Consider the following 19,741-nt stretch of genomic DNA (forward strand, 5'->3'; position numbering starts at 1 on the left):
TGATGGCTGAGAAGCTTTTCAACGAAAAGTATTGAAGATAAACAGCGCTACTTGGCCGATATGAATGAGTCTCCTCAAAGACTGATTAAATTAATTTGAACTTTCATTAAGTGCCACGGCGTCTGCAGCAATATTTGAGCATTTTCCTGGTTTCTTTTATTACAAATTTACAATTTGCGGAGTATTAAAGCCACTAACTTGAGAACTTTTTGGTCTCTCTTACAGACACAATTAAGGCAAGAAATAAACAAGTCGCTAAGGAGAAGCAATATATTTGAACCCTGACAAGCACACTATTGTAGATTGAAAACAGCAGATGATATTTGTTGAACCGACCTGTTTGTAATTCTAAAAGCTACGCAGCCACAGTAACGTTTCACTTTTGCAATAAAAAGGGACAATTGGCGCTACCTGAAAAATAACTGCCGTCCTTGGTCACATGACACGATATATAAAATACTGCGTGTAAAGATAGTGTATAACACTAACAATGCTAGAACGCATGCGTCTTACATGTTGAGCTCTACCATAAGGAAAACCACTCAACATTTGTGCGTGATTCCGTATGCAATGTATCCTTCACCTAATATAGAGGCCACGAACCCTAACTAATCTACGCATGCGTTTAGGGCAAATTAGTTTTGTTCTAAGGAGAATGGTACCACAAGGAGAGCAAGGGGTTACCTGAAACAAATATATAGCTTTGCGATGTTCAAAGTTAAGCGACGGCGATGGAATGTGTTTTACGTAGAGTACACATGTACCTTTCCCACCCTACTCCCACTACTTCCTTGCCTCTAGACTAATTAATTAATTGAAATTAATTAATTAAACAAACATTAAAGTTTACACCTTAGCGCCATAGGGCCATAGCGACATAGTGCCTTAGTTCCTTAGCAGCAGGCAACCCCCATAACCATCCCAATAGTGCACTCTGCACTAAAAATAGAGTGCTAGGATTAAAATTACACAGGCTGAGATTAAGATAGAACAAACTTAGGAAATTAAAAGCGAAATACTTAAATTTGAAATTCTGAATTGGTGTTACCGACAGCAAGGAAAAATTATCCTATGAATAGAAAACATTAAAACTCCATTAGTGAAAAGTAGTTCAGCTGGCTAGTTTCTTAGGGAACGGAAGGTAGATTTCAATAATAAAAAGAAACTCAAATGACCCGATAACGAACTACTTGTCTTCTAAATGAAAGTTAGTGAAACAGCGTTGCACACGCTCAGGTATACAAAGAATCGGCAAAGTACAATGAAGAACAAAACTTTAAGATCTCTAGCTGTTAACTGAAGAGGCTACGGACGGTTTTTTCCTATAATTTTTCAAATAATAAAGAATTGTCAGTGGAACGGCGAATTTTCTCATAACACATTTGAGAACACTCCAGAAATGTAGAAAACACTCGCCTGCAGCACGTGTTATCTACATTTCCCTCGTGTTCTCAAATGTCCGGAGTGTTTTATCACCGTGTAATACACGGCTTACGCTTCTTTATTAATAAGTGACTTTCCACAAACATCCAGCGAACCGGGGGAAGAAAAAAATGAGAGAAACAAGATGATGTTGTTGAGGTAATCAGAATTAACTTCTAGCGCAAGGAGAACAAGAAAGGTAAATGAAGTTAGGTGAAGGTGAAGACGAAGATGACCTTGCAGAAATCAATCAATTAATCAACTAATCAATTAGTCAATCAATCAATCAATCGATTAATCAATCAGTAACGGTACTGGAAGCCAGATATGAAAGACGTTCCCGTTAACTCATGGTTCCTATAACAGTACTGCTGCTGTATTCCTTAACATAAATTTCTTCGCTATGTCAAACCTTGCTGTTGTAATATCAAGAAAAAAACCCCGTTTTTCTCGCGTACCAGTAAAACAATTTCTATAGCATGTGGTCACTACTCACTCATGCCCATTCCGCCGAGTGGCCTTTTCCCTTTGGGGGAGCAACGTAATCCTTGCACATCTGCCGGTCCTTTGCCATGACTTGAATGCCGCTCCAGGTCTTTTCCATCTGGTTCTTTTCTTTCCCCACCGTCCACCACCACATGGTCTTTGGACGGCCCCTTCCTTCGCTTTCGGTGACATGACATGGCCAAAACATCCCGAAACCTGTAGGAGTCTGACAAACTCCGTCGCTGCAAGCGTGTTTCCCACTGGTTTGCTGTAAACGAGGAGAACAGCTTAAGGTTACCGTATACCTTCAGGGGTGTCTCGCGTCCAAGCGATGTAGCGCGTCCGGTTTAAGCTGTAGATACTTTAGCCCCTATATCAAATTAAAGCTTATAGAGCTGGCTATCAAACCATACCAAAAATTTTGAAATAAAATGAATTGCCAATTTTTTCACGGTCACCAAATGCAAGCGTCCTAATCATCTTTTGGAAGCTACAAGTCAAAGCGAATTTTGTTTTTCGCCAATTTATTTTTTTCCTCGGTTTCAGGACAAAAAGCACTAAAAAAGCGTGTCTGCGTTTTTCCATATTCAATTGTAGTAAAAAGTTACAGAACATTTTCGAAATAGGATTAAAAAAATGTGAAGTGATCGTACAAAAATCGCTCTCGGAGAAAAAATATTTCGAAATAAACAACTCGCAGACACGTTTTTCTTTTTTATATGTTAATCTAGCTACTGTCCAAATTTGAGGGCAAACAAACAAATTCCGTTTGAGTTGTAACTCTTTAAAGTGTCTGCTTCAAGTGAAAAAATTTATCCGAGAAAACAGCGCTAAGAAAAACATCTTACTTCGCAAACAAACTCCGCCCACAAACGCCTTCAACTGGGTTCTCAGATCACTGAGCCAATCAGCGCTTGGAAAATTTACTACCATTAACTCGCGGTGAAATTTACGCGTGAATCTGCAAAAAAAACCTTGCGTTTCGCAATGCGCTCAAGGCGGAGAGATAATTTTTCTGCAGCTGGGTTTTTCTTGAAGCTGGTTTGGCAAAATGGGGAAGACGAAAAAGGATACGAACGTTAGAGTAGCTGGGCGACGAGAACAAACAAAAGAAAGCGCGGCAGAGCAAATGTGCATGGATAATATTACAATGGATCTCAATGAGTTGGACGATTCATCGGTATCGAACTCAACAAAAGAGTCACTGTAAACATCGCTGTTATCGCTGTCGAGTTCCCAAATTTTACACAACCTTTCTCTTCTCTTGACTCGATCTTTTTGCCCGCTTGATACGTCCGTAGCTTCATCCGCGAGGCCAACTTTGGCTTCTTCACTCATTGATGTATTTTATTCATTCTTCGCTCTTTCGAACTGGTAAACGGACTTTTCCGTGGTCCATGTTTACTTATAACTTAATAGAATTACATCTAACACGAAAAATGCTTGGATTAACAATGCTGATTAACTGAGTAGCCAGCCAATTCGTGGTATCAATATCGGTAATATTCCCGCGAAAGTAGTCTCGGTTGATTGCATACACGTTATAGGGCTGTCAATCAAGAGGGAACTTTTACTTCCGGCCATAACGTAAAACATCCATTTCTCCGCCAATATTAGGTTTTTTTCAATTTTGTTTTCAGAAATTAGAGATTACTCTTCGACCATTACTTTGAACCAAAAATCCAAATTTGAAGAAAATTGCCGATCTGAAGGTATACTGTAACCTTAAACGGCCCAAAAAAAACTGTTGTCATATGTGTTGGTGTCTGATAGAAAGACTACATCGTCAGAGTAATCCAGGTAAGATAAGGGGATCCATCTGATGCCCTTGATCTGGGTCCTCTGCAGTGCACCAGTCCAAAACAAGACTAGTCCCTGGTAATAATGCCCAGTAAAAAACAAGGAAAAACTCCACTGTTCATCACTGAATCTGCACCCTCTAAAATAACTGCCTGTTCCTCTCAAAGCTTGAGGTCCACAGCCAGTGATAGGCGCTTGATGATGATGTTTGCTAGGATCTTACTAGGATCTTGCTGGGGATGGATAATAGTGTAATGCTTCGGTATCCTGATGATGATGCCTTGATTACAGTCATCAGGTATTTTTCTTCTGTTGAGTTCCATATGGTGCTGAAAAGTGCCTGCAGGATGCTTGCTTTGGCCACAGCAACAGCCTTGAACAGTTCAGCATTGTGGCAGTCTATGCTGGGTTCCTTGTGATTCTTCACAGACTTGATAGTAGTGATGATCTCTTCAAGCTTTGGTGGTCCATTTTCAGTGTTTAGGTCCTCTTCAGCTTTTGGTATCTCAGGCTCCTCTTCTGGTGCTGGTTTGTTGAGGACTTTCTTGAAATGTTCAACCGATCGTGCCTTCTGGTCTTTCTCAGAGGTGTGGAGGTGCCCCTGCTTGTATCGTATGGGAACATTCTTGCTACCACCCTTTTTCTCACAGACCAATCTTGTAGATGTTCCTCTGCTTTCCTTTTCACGCTGCTTCTTCAGCTTACTTTGCCAGCTCTTCAACATAAACGATCTTGTCAATTCGGATCTTTCTCTCGATCCACCTGTTGACTTCTGAGTACTTTTCCCTGTAGTTCTCTAAAGCCAGGCTGACCTGCTGACATTGATCTTCTTCAGCCGGCGCCTCTCCTTGATGTTTTGCCACGAGACCGTTGTTATTCATTCTTTCCTCTTCCTTGTCTTCTGCATCTCCAAACAGTTCTCACTATAGCTTCATCGAGGATGCTCCTCACTTGTTTTCACTGTTGATTCACAGGATCGTCTTCCTCGTCTTCTGGCTCTTTAATGTGGCTAAGTAATTGAACCCTTTTCCTCAGCTGCAGGTGCTTTTAGTCCTGGGTTCTTGTAGTCTGCTGATGTCGTATCGAGGTTTGATGTGCTTCTTGGGCCCTGCTCCTCTGAGTTTCAGCCTCATACGAGTAGTCACAAGGTGGTAATCACTGCACACATCAGCTTCTGACTTGTAGCATGGAGCGGCGCCACCTGCTGGTCACCATTACATGGTCAATTTGGTTCTGATCCCACCCATTCGAAGAAGTCGAGGTAAGTTTGTAGATGTTGCAATGCGGGAATAGAGTTCTCCAATGGTCATGTTGTTGGATATACACCACTCTATCAACCTCTCTGTTGTCATTCTGTACTCCGCATCCCTCTCCTCCCATCACTCTCTCATAATTCACAGTCTCAGAGCCGACCTTTGCGTTCAGGTCGCCCATCACTGGAAAAAGGTCTCTGTGATGGGTGCTCTCAAAGGTTGCTTGCAGCTGCTCGTAGAAGGCTTTACAATTTACAGGTGCCAATGTGAACAGTGTAGAGACAAAGACTTAGGGGGTGCACAGCAGTTTCGTTACTGCAAAGAAGCCGTAAACGCATCGGCAAAACTGAACTTTGATATTCAATTGGCATATAAGCTGTGTGACACTGCTGCTTATATTCCACATGATCAGACAGGGTTGTTTTATTATTCAATAACTTACCAGTTAAACGCATTCTTACCACTTAAATGCATTCTTACCACTTAAACGCATTCTTACCACTTAATAGTCTAAACTGAACGTCCTGAACTGCAGAGATGGATCTTCAAATCACGTCTGCGTCAGCGTCTCCGGAGAAATAAATTGCACCCATGGATTTTCCCTTCATGATCACATCTTTTGAGAACAGATGCTACTGCTAACACGGGAACAGGGAGCGAGGAACGGGGAACGGGGAAAGGGGAACGGGGAACGGAGAACGCGGAACGAGGATCGGGAACGGGGGAATGTGGAACGGGGGAATGTGGAACGGGAGAATGTGGAACGGGGAACGGGGAACGGGGAACGAGGAACAGGGAACGAGGAACAGGGAAATGGAAAACAGAGAACGGGGAAACGGGAACGGAAACGGGAAAACGGGAACAGAGAACAGGGATCAGGGAACAGTGGATGAGACAACGCTGCGAAAATGGGAGCATGCATGGAAATACTAAACTAGACCTACATCACAAGTGGAAAGGTTCAAAGTAAAGAACTGGAAGTGTAGCTCGGTGCTTAAAACTCTATTACATTACCAACTGTAGTCTAACTGACCACAAAGTAACGGTACCTGTCCATTCTACATTGAAGATAATCCTTTGACTCTGTTCTACACATGTGATTCCCATTATTATTTTCCCTCAAGCACTTCATATATCTTTTCATGTACTCCTTACATTCACCTGCAAAATCAATTTATAATAAATTTTATACCAGTTAGTTCTTAAGAATACTTTTTAACAATTAGATTGTGAGTTCGAGATCTCTATGAGGTGATAGTTGATGAGGCCAAAGTTACTTATCTAAAAATTAAGTACCGTAGAATTCCGCAAGTAACGGCCCTCATTACTCTTGGATTTAGCAGGCAAAAGGGGCCGCTACTTTCGGGTAGCCGTTACTTTCGAAAGGTTAAAAAAACGTTTGTACTTAACAGTCGTTTCAGACAAAGCGGACGCGCAACCCATGAAATTGAAAGTTTCGTTTTTTTTATGTTCCAAGAGGTACCCACATAAACGAAACACTGTATAAACAAAAAAGGCCCTAATCGTTGGTGCTGTTGGGCGAAAGTATAATGATTGCATTATATCGCAATGCAACTCATTACACTTCGATACACTGCAGCATATCATTTGACTCTGCCGATAGAATACACCTTATAAATCATAGTTTTGGGAAACACTCAGTTTTATAGTTCGAAACAAAATCCCAAGTTGTTCAGTGTTCCATCCGCATTGCGCTTTAGATCAGAGAGTTTGTCTTTTAGTGACTTCTTCAAAGGGCCGCTACTTCCGGGTGAGCCGTTACTTTCGGGGTTCAATAGGAAGGCAAAAAATTAGGTTACTTTCGGGGAGCTGTTATTTTCGCGGGGGAGGGGGGGGGGGCGTTATTTTTGAATTCTACGGTATTGGTATTAAACTTCACGCTTTAGCAAAATTGTGGGCAGATTGAAATGCCATTTCAGTTTAAAGCTTGCAACTGTGCATGTGCCTGACATCAGTTCATTCAACAATATTGATGCTTTAACCTAGCATAATGGTGTACTTCCATAATTTTAATCTTCTCAGAAATCGAATTTAGTTTTTTCCAGTTTGTAAAGCCTCCTCTGATACTTCTGGAAACAAGAAAACGTTGCTATTTTATAGCTGATAGCATGCGTTTGCTCAGACAATCAGATTACAGCATGTTCATTAACTGACTGGCTGGCTGACTGACTGACTGACTGACTGAGTGACTGACTGACTGACTGACTGACTGACTGAGTGACTGAGTGACTGAGTGACTGAGTGACTGAGTGACTGAGTGACTGACTGACTGACTGGCTGGCTGGCTGGCTGGCTGACTGACTGACTGATTAATTGCTTGATTGATTGATAGACAACTACACTGCAATAACAAAAACATCTCATTTATCTCATCTCATCAGCTGGCAGCTGGCACAACACTAACTAATTGGCTACATTTTAATGATATTGTTTTGCAGCAGAAAATATCTCTGTATAGCACAAGGAATCAGTTAATCTTTTGCAAGTTTTCCTGCTTTTGTCGACTTTCACAAAGAATGTGCAATGGTGAAGGAAAAATCCATTCTTGTTTTAACTCTAGAGAGAAGAGATCTTTGTGAAAGTTTACTGTCAGAATCATTATTTTCAGTTAAAGAGGTTTTGGTTCTTGCTAAATAGTGTAATTTTTCCTCTTTTAAACATTAATTAGCATGTTTTTATGAAGAATAATTTATATAAATATTTTTGATCACAGATGACATCAAAATGTGGTGCAATGTAAGAACAAAACAAATGGAAAACAAGGCAATAGCCTAGTAAGTCACCTGATGTTGAGATGACACCAAAATGCAGTACAATGTAAGAACAAAACAAATGGCAAACAAGGCAATAGCCTAGTGTGTCAATGATGTTTACATAACATGAAAATATGGTAAGAGCAAAACAAATGGCACTCAAGGAGATAGCTTAGTGTGTCAATGATGTTCTTGCCACATTGTGATGTCCCCTGTGATCGATTACAGAACAGATGCACAGCAACATGGAACCTGTTAGTTAAATTGATCAGTGATTTTTATTGGTTGATAGTGCTGAGCTGTGGTGCAACTCGTGCAGTGCACTGAACCTGCCCAGATACAGAGGTCTGAAATAGCCTAAAGCTCGATTTTTTTGGCACACTGTATGTAGCATGAATTTTGTTTCCTGGGCCAGCAGTTGTCTTTCACTGGATTTTTTTCTTGTACAGATTAATCACATTTTTTCAAGTCCCTCAAACTTTTATTTGCTGTAATTTGTTTCCATTTTATTTGAGCTTTCCCTATTTATTTCTGTATTTAAATTTTGTTTATTTAATCTTGTGCTTATGTCACTGTGTAGATGTGTAACTTTGCAAGTATCCTTGGAAGTGTCAAAGTAAATCCCGGCATGCCCAATAGATGAAAATTGATAATCGATATAATTGATTCCAATCAATAGAGTGGTTTTCAATTCAGTGTCAAAAGTAATCAGGCAATTACTTTGGTTTTGGTTTTGGTTTTACTATGATTTGAGATTGGCTGCGTAGTCTAATTGGTAAGTAATTGGTTTGGTTTTGGTTTTTACGACACTCAAATGAAAATGAAAATGATGATCAAGAGAGTTGTGAGTATCAATTTTCATTTTCATTTTAAAGGAGCTCAGTCATGGTTTGAGCATATTGAAAAGTTTAGCCTCAATTTTTCAAATTTGTTGTTTGTAATCCGTGTTAATCTTCTCCATCCTTAGCCATCCGTGTTCCTTTATGGTTTATCACTATGTCTTTGGTGTTTTTCTATCTTATTAAACTGTTATTTTTAGGTTTCCTACCATTTAAAGGTAATTTTGTATGTGGCCAAAATAACTCAAAATACCATGACTGAGCTCCTTTAAGCACGGCTCCACTGCCACATTTACAGTCAAACTCACAAAACCGCGAACACCTTAAGTACGTCTGGAATGTTCATTGTGTTATAACCAATCATGAGTGAGATTGGTTATAACACAATAAACATTCCAGACATATTTTGGGTGTTCACGGTTTTGTGAGTTTGACTGTAAACCGCCTTCAGGCATATATTAGTCCGAGGCCATATGTCAAAAAACTGACCCCTGTGCGAATTTCATGATCATTTTGCTTTCTTTGCTGAAATCTAGCGATCTATAGTTTGGAACATACTAAATCAAAAAACTTTGCACCAATAAATATTGTTTCAACAATACAACTGAGTTATGACATCATGAATTAGCTATTTTATGTCTATAAAAGAAGTTTAAATGAGTAACACTGCTAAATAAAACTAATTTCTGATTTTATTTTCAAATCTCTACCTCAGGCAATGGCACCAGAAAGGTGATTCCATTCTTGAACACCTTGTTTCAGTTAATTCTAATCAGTTTTGACATCATAATATGACATGTAAAAAACAACCAATACATTCTGTTGCATACAGGAAATGTTTCTGTGGTTTATTTTGTCCATTCAGTACTACAATATTGCAGTCTTTCATTTTCAATTGATTTTAATATACATCAAATTTTGAGTCAAGTGTGTAAATTTCATTAACATAAATAGACTGTGACCTCGTATATTCATGTTGACTAAGTACTGAAGAATTAGAATTATCACTTGGCTAAATTGTACAACAGCCAACCAGAACTAAGACATCAACAGTCAATGCTAAAGTATTCGCGAATACCATTAGCCAGTGTTTACGTCTTTCCCACACAATGGCATAGTCAAGATATGTGACTCCTTCTGATCACAGTCTATATCAAAGGCCCCAGCCTGGGCTTCCTCGTGTAACTTGTTTAGTGCGAAGAAATGCACTGCCAAACCAAACAAGTGTAATGCACTTGTGTAATGCTAGATCAAGTAGACAGGATACATTTTTACTTATAAAATTTGATCTACTTCGATCTGGCCTGATTCAACCCTTATTGACAATTGATTTTTGTAGATTACACTTGTTTCCTTACTCTGGGAAAGTGCGCATTATATGATAGTTTTTAATTGGCTCATTGTGATCCAGTAGTTACAACCCTTTATTAAAAGGGTTTGTTGCTTCATTTCATGGAATGAAATGATACTGATATCAGAGGAATCGAAAACCAGTCAGCGAGAATAACCTGATGCCCTAATGACCTGATGCCCTTATCTGACCCATGGTGGTATATAAACAGTGAGATATTGATCATAGACCTAACAATTAATTAGGAGTTACACCTGTTTGCTTATTTGAAGAAGAAGCACTTTACAGGTTAGTTTTTAATCAACTTATTATCTGTAGATTTTCTGTATGACTGATTCAACCTGTCACTTCAACATTTAAGCTTGTTACTCATACTCAAATTTGATTTCAATGCAAGTGAGTTGCGTGAACAGAGAACTCGGATATTAACAAAATGCTAAAAACAGCCTGTCACAAATATCTACAAATGCTTGAGTTTCTACGGTCTAAATCCCAGTCCCTGCAAAAAAATAAAATAAAGTACATGTATCTTGAATCTGTACAGTGTGGTTGAAGCTTGTATTTCCAAAATCAATAGCACCAAACCCCATCAATTCATTGTCAGTTTTATTCCTGTCTTTTGTAGGTAAAATTGATTAAGGTATCATGGAAAGTGGATTGACAGTGTTTGGAAATCGCACTCTTACGCTGCCACTTTGAAAGAAAACCCCGTCAACCTATACTGAAAGCTTAATAGTTATAGAACACAATCATCAGTCCGGTAGTATGCCAGTTTTGGAAGAAGCTCTGATGTCACGATTCTATTGTTTCGCCAAAATCGTAAAAAAGAATCGCGAAAAAAATATGGACTCTTAGAAAAGCCTGGTTCTTGGTTCCATCAATCAATATCTAGGACTTTCAAAGACTCATTACAAGCCTTTGCTCTCGAACATTCCTTGTGTGAGAGTTGTGAATGTTTAGCAAAGGGAATCGATAAAATCCGTGTCATTTTGGATGTTCAGCCTTTGAAGAAAACACCGCCATTTTGATGGGCATTGAATGCAAGTACACAGTTTTATGTTTCTATCTCAATAGCTTGCTGAGCTTTTTCGAGATTGGGACTAATTTTCCTCAAAACTACAATATGTGAGAGTTGTGTCGCCAGAGTTTCATCACTGACAACAAGCTAGTAAACATAGGCATGCAAGGCATGCAAGAGTTATTTTTTTGTGAACTAAAAGTCTCAGAGATAGGAGCATTTATGGAACTGTTTAAAGTAATAATTTGGTTAATTTGACAAGTGTTTTTGGTTGCGACGTACAGCAAGAAAGAAACTGGGAATTTATGAAGTATATCGATGTTACATCGGTAATGGTAAGATAACTAAATAGTAAGCCATAAAATGTTTGACTGAACAAACTACAGTAGTCTGACACGTCTCCAGATTAATGTAGATACCATCTTATTTTCTAACAGGCAATTTGATTCATTCTTTGATACAACCCACACTGTGATTGGTGTGACACACACATGCATAACTCCCTCATTCACCGAGCACATAGCCCTTCCAGCCCCCAAGAGGAATTTTTGCTCAAAAATACTCAAGTTTAGAGAACTTTTCGCATTTTATACGAGTCATAAGTTTACCCTTTTTACACAACACAGTGCAACAACACTACTTCACTGAAAATAGAAAGAAAGAGAAAAAAAAAACCTCTCTGACACGATGAAAGTCAGATTTAATTAAATTGCACTTTAACTTGGTGCCACGCAGTCTTCAAAGAACATTTGAACAGTTTTCATACTTTTTACCTTTAAAAATATCGGACTTAAAAGAATGTCATAAAATGCCCATCAAATAAAAATATTAAATTGCCACTGGAGAGACGTAAAAACCGTCCAGAAATGAAAGCTTCTTTTTTGTTTAATATTCTGAGAACAATAGCCGATAACTTGTCAGGTCCAATTGAATTTACTCCCATATAAAAAACAAAAGTGTTAAGTTACCATTTGTAACTAAAGATAGCAAACATCTTGTGGGAACAAGTGGTGACGATTTGTCAGCTGTAATTGAATTTACTCCCTTGTGAAAAACAAGAGTGTCAAATTAGGTACCCTTTGTAACAAAAAAATAAAAATATCTCGCTACATTTACGTGCAACAAGAACAAAACAACCGTTACCTGCACTTACTATTGTAAACGTTAGAACTGTTTCAAATCTAATCTTGTCTCCTCTAAAACATGTCCTAAGAACTAGAACCAACGATTCATGACCTGTAATTGAATTTACTCCTTGTGAAAAACAAAGGTATCAAGTTACCTTTGTAACTAAAAAGAAAAATATCTTGTGCCATTTGCATGTATGTATGTATGTGTGTGTGTGTGTGTGTGTGTGTGTGTGTGTGTGTGTGTGTGTGTGTGTGTGTGTAACTGTCACACTCCACTCCACTCCACTCTGGACTAAAAATCACAAACCGGCAATATACACGTCAGTCTTTATTTTTCGATTACCAAAGTCCTTGTGTTCAATACAATAAAATGCTCCAGACTTCATATATATACTTAAGTTATCTTGAACAAATATAATTTCCTTTTTCTTTAACTACAGTTCGTGTTGGTTATTAATGTGAATACGCGAAAACCCTGATAACATTGAAGAGAAAAGATTTAGTTTCATTAAAACATATTTTCTCATTCCAGTAGTAAACCAGAACCATTATAATTGTAAAATTGTCACAGAATAATATCTTTTTGTTCTGTTGACGAAATTAATAGTCTCTGCTTTTCGCATTGAAACATATCAATGGATGCTGAAATTAATGACACGCCTGGAACACTCATTACGAACTCTGCAGCAATATTTAGGTTTCAATACAACACGCAAACGATTTGAACCTGGTCACAACCTCTTCACATTCCCAGTAGTACATTCCGCCCTTCTAAAATACAATTGATCCTATCATAGAAACCACATCAACTTGTTTTTCATTTGCATCTTAAACCTAGTAGTAGAGTGGCTACGACTCAATTCAAAAACTTATCTAATGGGAAAAGCTTACCCTTCATCGCATGCTCGTAGTTATATGCCAAACACTGTTTCTTTGACTGATTATCCAGTTGCAAATGATTATCAACCCCCCTCCCCCCACCCACAAAATCCTCAGCCTAACCCACAGAAAATGTTGAAGTAAGCCCAATATATGAATACTTCCTCCTCTTTTATAGAAGAATAAATATGGCTGTTCTAAACTGTGTCAAATCTTCTCACATACCAGTTACCTTTACAACAAGAAATTTGATTGGCTGTTTATAGTAGATCCAATCTGATTGTTGTGACATACATACATCTCTCACTCACTCATCCATTAACCTGTCCATAACATACCCCAACACGCCGACTAAGAGGTATTTTTTAAACTTACAAAAAAATAACTCAAAAATGGCAACCATGTATCAATTTGAAAATAGCCGTCATAAGAAATGGTTTCTGACAGCAAAACAACTGGCTTGGAAGTTTGCATACAATGCAATTATTGCGAGTACTTTGAGCCTTTTTTCGTTTTCACACTATATTTCATTAGTCTTGTTTAGAAGGTGAGAGTCTGTTACTCTGTGATAGCTGAATCATGCAAGCGAAATACCAGTAATTTTTTTTATTGGCATTAGAAGGTTGGAATTTGACTGAAGTGTAGGTTTGATAAGGGGCACATGTATCATGCACAAGCACTGATGCACATTTCTACCTGGTGTATGTGCCCCATGGGTCAATGATTATTTTATTCCTTGTTTCTTATTTATTAGAATGTCCGTCCATAATATAGACAACCATAAAGAAGAGTTGTTGCTGTTTGCCGGACTTGGTCAAATGAAATAAGTGTTGCGATCAGTGCATTATTTGTTTAAGTTGCCATGTCTATTGAAAATACTGTTATCTCAATTCTGTTGCCTTTCTTGTTACAGGTTCAAGAGGGTGCTAAAAAATCAAAATAATAATAATATTGTACATGTATATTGAACTTTTAATAAACAGTAGTTTACATTATTTTCGCAAGAAAGTCCACCGACAAACCATATTTTTGTTGAAGCTCGGATTTTAATAAAAAGTTCCTGCTTTCGTTTTTAAAGGTGGTGAATTTTAATAACCCCCTTTTTATACCATGACAAGTAAAACACTGGTTTCCCATCTATTTGTCTTATAAAATGGTTGTTCCAAATAGTTTCATTCTGGTAGTCCTTGACTGTGGAAGGGTTCTTAAAGTGTGGCTCCTGCCAAACAGTCAATATATCTCTGTAAAACTTTGGCACATGTGAGGCCAAATTTAAATCGCGTGTATCAAAATTACAGTTGAAGATAGCTCATCCCCCATATTGAGATGTAACCAACGAGGAGGGAGAGCACCATTTACTACCATCTGCTTCACACAATCGTTTAACCCACGCTGCTTTAAGGGACTTGACCACCATGTTGAAGTCAACCATATTAAGACCACCCTTACATGTATCCACAGGACCTATGATCGTGTGACGTTTTACCTTGTCTGTGTTTGTATTTTAAACTGTATTACGTAGATGTATTGTAATGTTAGTTGTGTAAGTATTAGTAGTGTAAGTTATGTAACTGGCTGTATTGTATGCAAATAAAAGTTTATAAAAAAAAAAATAAGAAAAAAAAGAAAATAAAAAAAAAGTTTACATTTTTTCTCAATCTCATTTGTCTTCTTTGAATATTTGATGGGGTTCAAATGTTACATCTTGTAAGCAGTCTAAAGAGACTACCACAGCTACTAGATCTAGCACTGTCACATTTCATGATCAGCACTGCCCCAGATTAAAAGCAGTGCATGCATTCACAACAATGCAAGGCATCACACTGAATTATTTGAGGAGTCAAACAAAATAAAGGAAGTAAACACTCACTCTGAACCAGCCATAATTTTGGAAAGCCTTGCAGTTAGCATTTTGTGAAGAAAGGGGAGAGAAATGTCCTTCGTGGAAAAGTCCCAGTGTATCTGTGTATCTTTTCGGAAACCCCTTTTCAGCTTAAGGTTTAAAGTGGTACTACCGGTATGATGAAAATCGCATCTTTCCTATCGCATCCATTTTAAATCATAAACAAGTAGCCTGTGTGAGAAGAAAAATGCTGTTTACCATACTCAAGTATCTCTTTTCGTTACAGAGATATTCAAGTTATTAAAATATGCATATTAGCCTAGTGATGACATCATACATTCAACCAAGTTTTGATCAAATATGACGAAAAAAGATATCTCAGCCAATTTGTATAACAAATGTTTGATTCTTTGCAATAAGATTCCACTAAATGTGCTCCACAATATGAACATACCAGTTCGGTTACCATGACAAGATACTGGGTTACAGACCTTCCCAGTATTAAAGGCATTTCTGGCCATCTTTGGCATCCTATTTTGATATTTGTAAATGGTGCCTCATATGCTTGATCCAGCAAGCATATAAATATGTTAGCTAAAGTTTGTGGCCTCGTTTAATGTTTTACGAGCTGAAAATCACTAACATATTGAAATCAAGTGGTTAAAGACTGGAAAAGAGTGAGTTGCCATGGGAACAGAAATTTTCATAACCGTAGGTGTGTTTCCTGTAGAATTATTAGCCTATCAAGTTTCAATGGTCTGCCCTGCAAATTGACCAAGATAGCTCTATTTTTACCTCATGGTATGACATAAGTCATGCTATGACGTTTAGGGTTTGGGGGTGAAATTCAATTAAAAAACACTCACTCACATTGTTAGACAATTAATTTATGCATTAAACCTGGATTAAACACATTCTCCCATATCTCCCCCTCCCTGACAAGTTTGTCTCGCTGTTCAAAGTCACGCCATTGTCTCAGTGTACGTATTTGGGGGGGTAGTACAAAGGCGAGAATATGTCCAACTACTTGGACAGATTCAAAATGGCGTCCTGTCCCTTTGAAGCGTGATGGTTTTTTGATTCCAAACCTGATCGGAACATATCTTTGTGGAGCCAAAAATGGACAGGAAATATGCTACAGAATACTCGACTGCAGAGAAATGGGCGTCAAACTCCTAAAATTGACGATAACATGAACGATTCGTGTGCGAAGACATGTTAAGACCTCAAACATGAAGTAAGCTTTCTGCAAATTGGTTAGCGTTAAACTGTCGGTCACCCCAAAACGCAGACCATGCAGACTGCAGACAATGCAGACCGTACAGATAGAGTACTTTTTTTCTAACACTTGACTCACTTTTTTCACTTCTAGTGACAAAATAGAGTTTAATATGTCCTAATGTTTGTTATTTATCCACAGGCGGCACAAACTCAACATCTGACTGTTCATTCACGCGTTTAATAGACTTTCTCTGGGAAATTCCCTTTACTGGTCGTAAATATACTAAAATCAAGCATAAATATAAAGTTACATACATTCTAGGTGCAAATTGCGCCAATTTTTGACGGGTTTGTGGTTTTATTTATTTTGTCCAATTTGTTGTTGTCGTTGTTGTGTTTTTTTTTTCCGATTTTCTTAGTCTTCGCAAGGATGGTGATTCTAAGCGAACTTGTCCCACAAATCGCTTTTGCTTCACAAAGTAGAGAATCTCCATTAGACCAGGAGCATTCCCTCTTTCGCTTAGTTGAGCATGACCGTAAGTGAACCCCAAGGAAAAAAATTCTCGCATGAAATTTTTTCTGCGAAGTTTTCTTATGCGTCATGCACGCTAGACTTTTTTTGGTGTGATTGCAGTCATACTCCAACAGCCATTTGGAATTACATTTTGTACACCCAGAGTAGAAAATGCACATGTTATGTGTGACATAACATTAAAAGTGAAGTTTATTTCTAAATTTTAAAATAGCTTTATTTAAGCATATTTAGGACTAAAGGGAGTTTGCCTTGCAAAATCTATAACACATCAACATTCACATCCCACCGAGTTTGCACGGTCTGTGGATAACAAACACTCCGATATATAATGGAGAACCAAAAAATATGCGAGTCAAAAGTAAAAAAAACTGTTCATTTTTTCTTGTTTCACCAACGACCACGAAAACTTTGAAACGTGCGGTGTTTTGAATGCAAATCATGGACTATGGGGCCTCTTGAGACTTTTGGAAACAAAGTGGTAGTTGGATGGAGGTTTAGGTTTCGGTAAAGAGCGCGGCTATGGACATCTTTGGACGACTACAAATCGACCGGCCACAGGAAGAAAGCAATATGTTGAAATGAACGCTTTATCATCTGGGACAGAAGGTAAGCCTTGCTCCTCCTACTCTGTACAGAAATGACTTTAGTCAGTCTAGCATCAGAACTTGCTATGGAACTGCTGTGTACAGTAGAATGATCTAAATTGTACTGAAATTCCATACAGATTTAATGTAAATAATGTGGAAATTGCTGTAACAGTTCTTAGCCATCCAGTTCCAAATATTCATGTGGTGGGTATATATATAGTTTAGTGTACGATGTGGCGAAGAGACCAACTCTTGACTGTTCTGGACGAGTTTAAACTCGCCCAGAGCAGTCGAGAGTTGGTCTCTTCGCCACATTGTACACTAAACTACAAATCTACGTAGAGACATTGTATCCGTTGGATCCTCTTACTGGGAGTTCATCGTTTAGTACACCATTTTTAGACTACTTATATATATATATATATATATATATATATATATATATATAGAGTCCTAAAGTGTGACGTCACGTTACCATGGCGCTGAAATATTGGGTTCTAAACAACTCGGATTATCTCTTGCGCGTAGGTCACGTAGTCTTTGTCATCGCTTTGTCCGGAGGTCAAAACCCTTCATAACCCTGTGTTTTGCAACAAAAGACGCCACGAAGAAGGACAGAGGGTGAAAAGGTCAATTGCTATTGCGAAATTACCGCTTTGTCATAGGAAATAGATCTAAAGGGAAGGAAATGGTCTACTGCTTTGCCCCGTCGTGCAACCATTCTTCGGAGAGCCATACTTGCAAATACTTTAAATTTCCGAGCGCAGAAAAGGAAAAAGACGAATACAAACGATGGATCCGTCTGATAAGGTTCGTAACGGTATTCATCATTATCTTGCTGCTTGAATACAACATAAAATACGGCAGTTTTGAGTGAATGTGCGATTTTCACCGACTCGAAATGTTGTACCGCAGAAGCGACGAATGTCTCAACAACCGCATGCAGTGTTTTTTTATATATCATTTTAGTTTGTGAGTGCTTTGATTACGATATTTTTCGTACATTTTGCGTTACCTTGTATTATGAACCTTGAGAAAGCTTGAATATAACTGTGAACGGAACATGCATTTGTTTTCACTACGCATTAGTAAAATGTGTATGTATAAACATTATAATCACGTAATTCTCACATCAGATCACAAACTAAATGGCGATTTCTTAATCTTACTTCTACAGGAGAGAAGACAGAATGCCCGGCAAGCACTCAAGGGTGTGTAGCTGTCATTTTAGAGAGGGCAAGAAGTCGAATGGCCCAGAAATTTTTGAGCGGAACAAAGACAAACTATTCGCTGAGCAAAGGGGACCTCCTCCAAAGAAAAAGAAGAGTGTGCCCAAGGAGAAGACTTTAAGTGAGTTGGTAGAACAGGCTCAAAGAAATGAACCACCATCTGTTGAAAAGGAGAATGAACTAAGACCAAAAACAACACAGGAGGTTATCCTTGAGGCAGAACTGGACCTAGCAAAAAGAGAGTTAAAGAATCTAGAGGATAGATTACACTACAAGAACAGGTGTTACACTGTGACAGAGCTTCCAGGAGATGTTATTAGAATGGAAACTGGGCTTCCAACAAAAGAAGTCTTTGACATTGTGGTGAGACATGCCTTGAGGTTTAACGATTCCATTAACTATTTTGCGGGCTGGAAGGTGGAATCTATCACCTTTGAGGACCAGATTTTTATTAGTTTGATGAAAGTCAAACAGAACTACACAAACCTACACTTGGCCCAGCTATTTAACTGTAGTGTTGCTACAATTGCTAACATTGTTACAACATTTATTCATGTGTTGCATGAAATTTTATTTAAAGACATTATGACATCAATTCCATCACGAGACAAAAGCAAGCTATCAGCGCCATCATCCTTTAGTCAGTATGGATCTTGTCGTATAGTCATAGACTGCACTGATATCGAGGTTGCAGCACCTGGACTGATGAGTCAGCAAAATGCAACATACTCATCCTATCGTGGAATGAATTCATTTAAAGTCATTGTTGGTGTTGCACCAAATGCTGTCATAACCTATGTAAGTAAGCTTTTCCCGGGGTCTATTTCAGACAAAGCCATCGTGCAGGAGTCGGGCCTCCTCCAACACTTAACCCCTGGGGACATGATACTTGCTGACAAAGGATTTCTCATCCAGGACATTGTCCCCCATGGAGTTTCAGTTAATGTACCACCATTTCTGAACAAAGGAGCTTTCACTGAAAGCGAGGCAAGGGCTACAAAGGCTATAGCAAGGTGTCGGATCCACGTCGAAAGAGCCAATGCCAGGCTGAAAGACTTTAGAATTTTGAGTTTTATCCCCTCCTACTTACGTTGTTATGCTGATGTACTATTTCAGTTGTGTGCTGCTCTTGTAAATTTGCAATTCCCATTAATTAAGGAGGGATATGAAGATATGGTTTTTGAATAGTTTTGTTCATAGCATACAAGTGAATGTAAGATTATATTTCAAAGCTAAAACAACATTTAATTACAAATGTCATGTTGAACTCAAATATAAATTGAATATTTACCGGTATGTTACTCACATCCCATATGCTACATATTTTAAGAGTGACCATACAACAGACAACACTGTTGCCTTACTTCGAACAGA

At 38.4% G+C, this 19,741-nt stretch overlaps 3 protein-coding genes across 4 annotated transcripts in view; 1 reads left to right on the top strand and 2 right to left on the bottom strand.

Annotated features, from left to right (window-relative positions):
* Nucleotides 1–19,741, bottom strand: part of LOC145489689 (cytochrome c oxidase assembly protein COX19-like) — a 39,123-nt gene that overhangs the window by 6,993 nt on the left and 12,389 nt on the right. Inside the window, exons 2-3 of one of the 2 annotated variants that reach the window (XM_081468727.1) lie at nt 6,011–6,122; nt 1,919–2,176 (exon numbers count right to left, since the gene is read on the bottom strand). In XM_081468727.1, coding sequence (XP_081324853.1) covers nt 1,919–2,176; nt 6,011–6,122 — 370 coding nt within the window. The remainder of the gene's footprint in view (nt 1–1,918; nt 2,177–6,010; nt 6,123–19,741) is intronic. The other variant, XM_081468728.1, reaches the window with a different exon arrangement.
* Nucleotides 2,109–5,993, bottom strand: LOC145489695 (uncharacterized). The gene is made up of 2 exons (XM_081468733.1): nt 3,633–5,993; nt 2,109–2,195 (listed from the first exon to the last, which is right to left on the bottom strand). The coding sequence occupies exon 1, from the start codon at nt 4,430–4,432 to the stop codon at nt 3,920–3,922; it is 513 nt and encodes a 170-aa protein (XP_081324859.1). The 5' UTR covers nt 4,433–5,993; the 3' UTR covers nt 2,109–2,195; nt 3,633–3,919.
* LOC145489619 (uncharacterized) lies at nt 17,588–19,555 on the top strand. The gene is made up of 2 exons (XM_081468619.1): nt 17,588–17,948; nt 18,316–19,555. The coding sequence occupies exons 1-2, from the start codon at nt 17,827–17,829 to the stop codon at nt 19,553–19,555; spliced, it is 1,362 nt and encodes a 453-aa protein (XP_081324745.1). The 5' UTR covers nt 17,588–17,826.

This window comes from Orbicella franksi, chromosome 6, assembly GCF_964199315.1.
Source record: "Orbicella franksi chromosome 6, jaOrbFran1.1, whole genome shotgun sequence".
NCBI lineage: Eukaryota > Metazoa > Cnidaria > Anthozoa > Scleractinia > Merulinidae > Orbicella > Orbicella franksi.